Here is a 9,800-nt window from a genome sequence, read left to right as displayed (position 1 = left end):
CTGTGAGACAGGTGGCTCAGAGGTCAGCACCCTCTCAGGGCCTCAGAGACACTGAGTCCCTACCCTGATCCTGCTTCCTCACTCCCTGCCAGCTTCAGCCTTGTCTTAGCCCCTACCCTTGCCTTATTTTCAGGCCTGGTATTTGCTCCCCTTCTTCCACACCCCACCCCTTCTCCTTGGCTTTATTCTTCCCAATCCAGAATGAGACAGTCAGGCTCCAGTCACTGGAGTCCTGTCCCATCTCGATCTCAGCAATGGCCCCTCTTCTTCTGCAGATACCTTGTTGCCCTCAGATATCCCCACACCCAGGCCTGGCTCAGTGCCGCTCCCTTCAGCTCTCCTCTCTCTAGTACAGTGGGTGTGTTTCAGGAAGGAACTTGCTCAAGGTCACTTGGTGAACCAAGGAAGTCTCCTAACTTTGACTAGGAAATTGGAGGAGCGGTCGAGGTGATGGCAACGGTACAGATCCTGGTGACGGTTGTAGAAGGAAGGGATGGTGGCCATGGCAATAAGGGTGGAGGTAAGACGGGAGCAGAGGAGATGGTGAGGGCGTGGTGTGGATGGCTGGGGTGGTGGTGGAGCTGGAGGTGTGGAAGTGGAGACGGCGGTAAGGGAGGGTGTGAGAGTGAACGTGGCGGTGGTGCTCAAGTCACCAGAAAGCAAAGGAAAATTTGAGCTCACCTTGGCCGGCCCTCTGACTCCCATTTCACAATTGAGAAAAGTTAGGCTCCGCAAGCTTATCCCCTTTAATGCAATCTTGGGAGGGATTGGGGGCAGATCCAGGCCCCTAGGACCAGTTCCAGGTTTTGGGATAGGGACAACGAAACATTTTACAAGCTTGCCAAATATCATGCAAAGCAGTATGCAGAGAGCTCCTCTGCCCCAGGGACCACCACTCCCCGACCGCCCAGCTTGGATCCCATAGGGGACTGTTTCTAGTCTTGACACTGACTTACTGGGAGAAGTTGCTTAAGTTCCTGATTTGTATGAGGGAGATAGAAATAGTAGGTATCTCTTTAAGTTTGCTGTGAAGATTAAACAAGATAATACACAGGAACTATTTAGCACAGAGCCAGGCAGAAACAGGCTCTCAGTAAAGGCTCTTTAGTTGTCATCAGCATCATCATCATCCTCACTCTTGTCATCTACTCCAGCCCACCCATTTGACAGATGCTGAAACTGAGGCCTGGAATGTTTATATCCCTGGGAGGAAGGGGAAAAGGAAGGGGGTGGCGGGGGGCGGACCCTGGCTGAGAAGGGAGCGGGTAGGAGCTATATTTGAGCTCCTGGTGTGATGACTAAGGAGGTTGATAACAGGCTCTAAGGCTCAGGGCGGCAGGCCGGGGGCAGCTGCCAGGGAGAACCGCCCCCCTGGAGATAGCTGTCTCCGGAGGCCTTCCCTGGCTCCCTCCTTCTCTCCCTTTTCAGGGCTGCAGGGCAGCGTGGGAGACCCAAGGCAGAGGGTACAGCTTATCTGGCCCATTCTGGAAACTCCTAGGGCTCCCTTTCAGGCTGTTTGGGTCAAGGATAAGAAGGGAAAATGTTGATGGTTGGCAGATTATCTCGGTCACTCTCCATAGTTACCTGGTAAGCCCCCATTTGACAGAGGAAACTGAGGCCGCATAGAGGATGTGCCACACAGGCACTCTGAGGGAGGTGGTGGATATTTCTCCCCTGCAGAAAAGGTAACTGTGGAACTCCTTCCTGGACGGAGAGTCCCTGTTGCCGAATCAAAGGTGAGCAATGCCCTGGGAAGCAGAGAGAAAGTCAGGTGCAGAGATATGGGTGTGGAAGGTTCTGCCTGTGGGAGGATGCAAAATCTGGACACGTGTCTCCAGAATATTGGCTCAGACTAAACACACCATGACATGGAAGGGAAGGAAGACTTTTTCCTTCTTCTTTTCTCCTTGTCTTCTTCACTCCTTCCAGGGACACTTGAAGATAGCACAGAAGAATCTGTCTTTCTTTTTTTTCCCCTCGTCGCTCTGATCCAGGCCCACCCTGAGGGAGGTCATGCTGTGGCCACTGTGTGGGAAATGTCCAGCAATATGTAGAGCGTGAAACAGGGCATTGTGGGAAGGTGGCTGAGGGAAGAATCAGGGAGGATGAGGAGAACAGATCACAAAGGAGCACTGTTTCTCCTGAGACTTCCCTCCAAAGCTTCTTACTGCTAACAAGTGGTATTTGTTATGTCCCTGGTCCTTCCTTTCCACTCTCTGGGGTAGGGGTCATCCTCACCCTCCATTCTGCCTTTTAGGAGATGGGCTGGAGGTGGAGGGGTGACTTTTCCAAGGTCACACAGCTGTGGCTGAGCTCAGGCATCCCTCCTTCCTCTCTTCAGCTCCCCCTCCTCCCAGGCAGCCTGGCACCCGCTGTCAGCTGCTCTGAAGTGAGTGGCTATTTTTATTCTGGTGCGAGGGGATCTCAAGCAGCAGAGCCATGTAGGTTAGAAGGCTCTAGGACACCAGCCTCAGTAGGCAAGGGAAAGCTTCCTGCAGGGACCAGATCCTGCTAAGCTTGCCTAGGGGTTCTCACTTCTTACAGACTGACCTACTGTGGGATTGCATGTCTCCCGAAATTTCCTTATTGGAACTCAGAACAGAGCTCTGGTCATGGCCCTGATCCCACATCTAACTTATCTCCTAATTATTTGTTGACTGAGCCCTGGTGTCACGCAAAGACAGAGCCTCTACTCCTGCTCTAGACTGAATTCTATCACCTTAGAATGAGCCCTGACTAGTCATGTATTGAGCTGTGATCCAAGCTTGACAAAAGGTTAACCCCAATTTAGATCCTGATTTTGAGCGCAGACTGAGCCCTGATCTTAGACTAAGATTAAGCCCTAATCACAGACTGATCTGTAACCTCAGTCCGGAGCAACCTTTGTTTTGAACTGAACCTTGATTCTGGTGGAAGATTAAACTCTCATCTTGGTCACAAACTGAGCCCTGATTTCAGGTTAAAATCTGACCCTCACTCACGAAAACTCTCTAGCTACTCTGGTCACACACTGAGCCCTGACCTCTAACCCTGCCCTGAATCTGGTTGAAGTCTGAGCTCCGAGCTTAGTCATTGGCTGAGCCATGACCCTGGTCACACTGAGCCTTGATCTTGGTCACAGACTGAAGACTAAGCCCAATTGTTGACTGAGCCCTGACTCCAGTTCAGACTTAGTTCTAAACTTGATCTTAAACCAAGGGCTGACTCTGACCCTGTCTGAACCTGAGCCTGTCACAGACTGAACTCCAATCTTAGCCTTATCCAAGGAAGGCCGGTGGCCTGATTACATGCAGCCACATAAGGAGTATAAATTAGTAGCAGAGATCTGTCCTGAGAGATCTGGGGCTTCACATGCTGCTGATGCCGGAATATTTCTGGTAATACTGTGGCCACTGTCTCCACTGCTGATTCTCCTGGCTGTCTGGTCAACCCTCAGCAGCCCACACTATGGCTCCCACAGGCCACAGTGTCCAGGTTAATGCAATGAGAGTGATTCCATGGCATCTGTCCAGTGAACAAGGGCCCACGGGGCACTGGAGTTTGGCTTTGTCAGCAGAAAAACCACAGGCTCTAGCTTCAGTCATTCTGGGGCCCCTGCTGGGGTGGAGTTGGGGTAGAGAGGGCCACCGGGATATGTTTCATTGTTTTTGTAAATAAAGCTTACTATTTGTGTTTAGTTAATGCATACTTATCATAAGAAATACAGAAAAAGTATAAAGGAGAAAGAAATTCGCATATAATTTTATCTACCAAGAGATGACCATTTTTACTTTTTCAGTTGTTTCTTTCTAGATTTTTTTGGACTAGGCACATATGTTTACATATATATTTTATTTTATTTAATTAATTTATTTATTTTTTGGGTTTTTGAGACAGGGTCTCGATATGCAGTTCAGGCTGGGCTTGAGCTCACTTTGTAGCCCAGGCTGGTCTCGAACTTGCAACTATCCTCCTGTCTCAGCCTCCTAAGTGCTGGGATTACAGGTGTGTGCCACCATACATATATATTTTAAAAAATTGGTTGGCCACTGTGCTGTTATCACAACATGTATTGCAGTCCATCTCTTTAATAGGAACCAGAACATGACTGACCCTGCCCGAAGCTTCAGGAGTAGGTCTCAATGGATTAAGCCAATGAGCAATTCCCGTGGCACATGATAGGATCATGGGGGGAATTAGGTGAGATATAAGACTTTTGCTGAGGATTTTGAAAAGAAAGATTGTTTTCTTTCCTGTGGAGGTTACCAAAGAAGGATGAAAGACGACCTCACCCCCATTCTGGATGATGAAGAAACCTGTATCTCTGGTTATTGTTGTCAGCCAATCTTGACAACATGCAGATCATTGACCGAAGGCTAAGGACAAGCTGACAGTATGAAAAGTAGAATGGAGGGAGACCAGGTCTTGGTGACTTCATCAGCTGGACCAACTCTAAACTTTTGAGCTGGGCAGAGTGGCACATACTTGTAATCCCAGCACTCAGGAGGCTGAGGCAGGAAGATGGCTGTGAGTTTGAGGCCAGCATGAACTATATAGTGAGACTCTGACTCAATAAAACAAAACAAAAAAATTATTTGAGCCAGTTCAGCATGGTGGCACATGACATCCCAGTATTCTGGGAGGCTGAGGCAGGAGGATTGAAAATTTGAGGCCAGCCTAGATAACAGAATGTCTTAGTGAAACCCTGTTTCAAAATAAAAAATGAAAACAAAGGACTAGAAATGTAGCTGTGTGTGAAAATGCTGGGTTTGTTTTCCAGTACTGCAAAAATAAGTAAATAATTGAGCCATCAGATTGCTTTTATTGTTTAGGCCAGTTTAATTCTGTGTTTCTGTGATTTGTAGTCTCGAGGATGACAACTCCTAACTGATATTATTATATTTTTGTTTGATAGCTTTTTGCTATAGCTGTTATCTAGTACCATAACTATGAACATTCTCCATGTCACTCAGCACTATACTACATAATTTTAAACAACTGCATAGTTTTTCATCCATAAAAATATCGTCCTTTATTTAACTCATCCCCTGCTGTGACATGCTTAGGCTCTGTCTCCAGTTTTTCACCATGATAGTGTTTTCATAAGCAACCCTGACCTAATAGTTGGTCCCTATTCCGATGATTACTTTTTTTTTTTTTTTCTGGTACTGGGAATTGAACTCATGACCTTGTGCTTACCAGGCAGGTGCTGTGCTGCTGAGCTAAATCCCCAGCCCCCCTGATGATTACTTTGGGACAATTTCTGACAAGTAGAATTTCTAGGTTGAACAAAAGTTTGTAGGACTTTGATTTGTTGAGTCAAACTGCCTCTCAGAAAGCTCTGGTAAATTCATATTTCCACAGCAGTAAATACAGTGTTAGAGACAGTCTACCCCAGTCATATTCACAATGTCTTCATGTATTTATAGAAAGTACATATTATAACAGTTCTAAGTCTATTATTTTTATATCTTTACAATCAAGTCAGTAAGAGGGGAGATAGCAGGGTGCAAAAAAGGCTCAGTGTAGATCTGACTTATTCATAAATCACAGCAGGCATCACAAATGTGGCCACAATACTTTTAGGGGCATACAAAATGTTTTAATTTCTTTTAAAATTAGAAGGAAAACACCCAATGATGATGATGATGATAATGATGATGATAAAAATGGACCCGGGCTGAATTCTATTCATCTTTTTATCTAAAGCCTTTGCAAAATGTTGTGCTTTTTTTTTTTTGTGATAGTGGTGGTGCTGAGGAGTCAAACCAGAGCTTTCATACTGAGCAACATTCTCAGCCCTTTTTTTTGGGTCTGTTTTGAGACAGTCGCACTTTTTTTGTTGTTTTTTTTTCTGGTACCAGGAATCAAACTCACAACCTTGCGCTTGCCAGGCAGGCAGTATGCCGTTGAGCTAATCCCCAGCCCCAAGATAGTCTCACTTTTAGCCCAAACTGGTCTTGAACTTGAGGCTATCCACCTGGCCTCAACCTCCTAGGTGCTAGGATTATAGGCATATGCCACTGCATCAGGCTCATTCCCAGCCCTCTTTTAAATTTTGAGATAGTCTTGCTAAGTCACTAAATTGCCCAGGCTGGCCTTAAATTTTCACTGCTCCTGCCTTCCAGAGCGCTGTGATTACAGGTGTGCAGCATCATGCTGGCTTAATATATATATGTACATTTTTAAATGGAGGAAGAGGAATGCAAAAAATACTTGCCATCTGTGAATGTTATAATGTAGCCTGGGCGTAATGTTGAAAATGATTCTCTAGATTCAGTGGGAAAGAGCATAATGATCCTTCTGTATCTGTGGAGGACTGACTGGTGCCAGGACAGCCTCACCCCAAATCCTAAATCTAAGGGTACTCAAGTCCCTTACATAAAGTGGCATAGTAGTTGCATAGAATTCGCCTAACTCTTCCTGTGTACTTTATATCATCTCTAGATGACTTATAATACCTCATACTATGTAAATATTACAGGAATAGTTGTTATACCATCTTGTTGAGGGAATAGCAAGGAGAAAAGGCTGTATCTGTTCAGTGCAGATGCAATTTTTACTGCCAAATATTTTCAGCTGGAAGTTAGTTGAATCCGCATAAGTGACAAAAGGCCCCTGACTGTGCTTGCGTCTGCTCAAGGCATCAAGAGGGAAGCTGCACCCTCCCTGATCTAGTCATTTTTGATCTGCTGGGTTGAGATAGAGCTTTGAGTTCAAATCCCAGATCTACAGCGTCACCTATTTCACCTTCTAAGCGTGATTCCTAACCTGCAAAACGGAGTTCATGGGGACATTTATGAGGTTAAATAAAAATGAACCAATAACGAAAGCCAACACCAGAGACTATTTTTAATGGGCTTTCTGTGTGTTAACCCCTTTATTCTTTCAACCCCTTCGGCTTAAGCAATGTCCTATCACCACAGTGTGTGCTCTGGGAAATTGGAACCTTGGTTGGGATTTTGTCCAAAGACATAAAATGCTCAAAGAAGGATTTCCCAGGCTTCAGGGTCTGTTTTAAACTCGAGGGTGTGACCCAGAAACTCCCACGTCAGTCCGCGTTCTGCCTGCACCCTCTGCTGGCGGGAAGTGGCGTTGTGCGTTTGCATCCTGCGGGAGCGTCCACATTCAGCCCGCAGGAGGATGGTCATTCTCGGGTCTGGGAAAGAGAAGGACAGAGAGCAGCCGGGACAGTGAAGGGAGTGAAGGGAGTTAGCGCGAGGCAACCACTCCAGCCCGGGGGGCGTAGACCTAGCGCTGGGGCGTGGTTTCTGGCAGGGCGTGGCCTCTGGCGGGGGCGGGGCCAGTTTGCGGGCCCAGACGTGGCGCAGAGGCCCGGTGGTTCGCCTCCAGCCTGCGGATCATTTTCTGCCGGGTTCCAATGGGCCTCCTGCTGTCGCCGCCGCCGCCGCTGTTGCTGCTTCTCGTGGCGCTTGTGGTCCCAGCCACCGCCGTCACCAACTATCGGCCGAACTGGAACCGTCTGCGCGGCCTGGCCCGGGCCCGGGTAGAGGTGAGTGTGCCCACCCCCACCCCTGGTACTACAACCCTACAACCCTACAACGCCATAGCCTTACGACTATTGCCAGCTCTGGCCCTGGGAACACCCCAATCCAAAGTCCCTTTTTTTCCTTACCCCATGGCTCCGAGACCATCCCTTCTGGTCCTCAGCCCCAGGATGCCCCGCACCCACTGTGGAAGCCCAAGACACCGACCTTGCAGCCTGGCCCTGCTCTCTATTCGGATGGGAGGGGACTTCGGACATTGCTGTTCCAGTTCCCGAACTCTTCTACGATCTGTAGCTCTTAAATCCTCCTCGGAGCCCATCATCCCATCCCCCATCATTCCACTTTTTCTTGGAATTCCTCCTTCGCCCTAGTTCTGGGGCTTGGGGCTCCAGAGTGTGTCTGTTCTTTCTCCTGGGGCAGGGAACACTTTCTGAGAGCCTCCTCCCACTATGCTGAAGCCAGGGAAAGGGGCCGAGAGCTCCATTACTACCCTCCCCCCTTTCTCCACCAGAAAATTCTTCTGAGTCTATTTTGCTATGTGACCTGCACCCTCACAACCTTTCTCTAGGGCTTAGTTTCCTGGCTGGCAACAGGGAGGTAGGAATGAGGGAGGCCTTGATAAGGTGGTCCTGGATTCTGGACTCCTGTTGGGAGGAACGCAAGCTGGGGCCCTGCAACCTTTCCAGGTTACAGAAACAACCAGATGGCCTGTGGGGTTGGGCCACAGATGGCTGGCAGGGCTTGCTTTGTGTAGGGTGGGGTAGGGACCAGATGGCAGGTACTGCTAATGGGGGCCCCCCAGGGCAGTTCTGAGCTGTTTCCTTCTGGTCTACCTTCACCCGAAGGTTTCAGAGGTAGAAGGGCAGACCCAGGTCTCTCTTGCCTGAGAGTTACAGGGCTATCATTTCTGTCTCTTGGGCACTGGGAGTCAACAATCAACAGGGTTCAGGCACGAGCCTCAGGGCTCGTAAGCTCCCTGTGGGTCTCTAGCCTTGCTCCTCTTTTCCTGGTGTCTGTAGACCTGACTTTCTCCACCTGTACACAGTTCCCCCTTCTGCCCATAAGGGACCTCCATCTCTATCACACCCTGGAAACTGTTCTTCTGAAGATAATTCACAGCTTAACCTAAGTCAGAGATGAGACAGGGTCTTGGTGGGGTAAGATGGGAGGGGATCCTCACCTGTCCCATTTTGTTTCTCTCCAGACCTGTGGAGGATGACAGCTGAACCGCCTAAAGGAGGTGAGTTTGATGGAAGGGGTCCCTAGGTCTGACCCCTCTAGCTGCTTGGAGAATGGGCAACATGGTCTCAATGCTTAGCGGGAGGGGAAAAATCCCAGGGCTGGGAGTTAGCAGCCTGGGATGCATGACCTCACTGGGCTGCAGTCTCCTGTCTGTGGAAGGAGTCGGGGTTATGTTCTCTAATGCGCTGGTTCCTCCCCAGGTGAAGGCCTTCGTCACCGAGGACATTCCATTGTAGTATCCTTCTGCTCTGGGGAGTGGGAAATGGGGCAGGCGCTTAGAAGAATCTCCTTCTACTTAACCTCAGAGATAGAGGTGGCAAATGGTTTTCATCTGACAAGTAGAATAATTCCTATTGACTGGCAGAGGATTCTGAGATGGTCTCTCCTTTGGGTAGTAGGCAAGAGATTGATTATTGAAGAGAAGGGCCTTTTACTTCTTTGAACCCTAATTTCCTCACTTGTAAAGGGGATCCCTGCCGCATCTGGGTACAGAAGGCAGTGCTGTTCACATTAAGGCTCCAGGGGCCCCAAACTCCCTCTTCCCACTACTACCCCCCTTAATACCCTCTCCAGCCACAACCTGGTGATGAAACACCTCCCTGGGGCCGACCCCGAACTTGTACTGCTGGACCAACGCTACCAGGAACTAGAGGTGAGAGCTTGGGAGGCGGGCGGGGGAGGAGCGAGAGGTGGGGCTTGACATGCTGACCCCGCCCTTTCTCCGCCTCAGCGCGTCCCGCTGAGCCCAATGACCAGAGAAGAGATCAACGCGCTGATGCAGGAGCTCGGCTTCTACCGCAAGAAGTCGCGCGACGCGCAGGTGCCCCCCGAGTACCTGTGGGCACCCGCTAAGCCCCCGGACCACGCTGACCTGTAGGTCCGAGGGCACGGCGGAGCTGGAGCCACCCTGTCTGAGCCCTGAAGACCGAATGAAGTGCTCAGCATCCCGGGAGCACCTCCCTTGCTGAGGACCGATGCCCGTCTAGCCAGCAGGAGTAGGGTTGGGGAAGTCCCTTTCCCCCTTCTTCCTTCTCCAGCTCCACTAAATACCCTTACACCTTAACCGAGGCT

General features: G+C 49.3%; 1 protein-coding gene across 2 annotated transcripts; it reads left to right on the top strand.

Annotated features, from left to right (window-relative positions):
• Positions 1 to 487: 487 nt before the first annotated feature.
• Positions 488 to 9,792, top strand: LOC102004353 (selenoprotein M). 2 transcript variants are annotated; one of them, XM_013520299.1, is made up of 6 exons: positions 488 to 520; positions 7,258 to 7,492; positions 8,692 to 8,727; positions 8,930 to 8,964; positions 9,303 to 9,381; positions 9,460 to 9,792. In XM_013520299.1, the coding sequence occupies exons 1-6, from the start codon at positions 494 to 496 to the stop codon at positions 9,579 to 9,581; spliced, it is 534 nt and encodes a 177-aa protein (XP_013375753.1). In that variant the 5' UTR covers positions 488 to 493; the 3' UTR covers positions 9,582 to 9,792. The 2 variants fall into 2 exon arrangements, with proteins under 2 accessions (XP_013375753.1, XP_005396353.2); XM_005396296.2 differs by lacking the exon at positions 488 to 520 and having other exon boundaries at positions 7,251 to 7,492.
• The last annotated feature ends 8 nt before the right edge of the window (positions 9,793 to 9,800 follow it).

This window comes from Chinchilla lanigera, unplaced genomic scaffold (genome assembly GCF_000276665.1).
Source record: "Chinchilla lanigera isolate Chin_1 unplaced genomic scaffold, ChiLan1.0 scaffold00054, whole genome shotgun sequence".
Classification (NCBI taxonomy): domain Eukaryota; kingdom Metazoa; phylum Chordata; class Mammalia; order Rodentia; family Chinchillidae; genus Chinchilla; species Chinchilla lanigera.
This window is presented reverse-complemented; position numbering and strand designations above follow the sequence as displayed.

Coding starts and splice junctions, on each gene's coding strand:
- LOC102004353 (XM_013520299.1), top strand. CDS start 494: ATGGTGGCCATGGCAATAAGGGTGGAG. Junction 7,493..8,691: donor TGGCCCGGGCCCGGGTAGAG/GTGAGTGTGCCC, acceptor GTTTCTCTCCAG/ACCTGTGGAGGATGACAGCT. Junction 9,382..9,459: donor AACGCTACCAGGAACTAGAG/GTGAGAGCTTGG, acceptor TCTCCGCCTCAG/CGCGTCCCGCTGAGCCCAAT.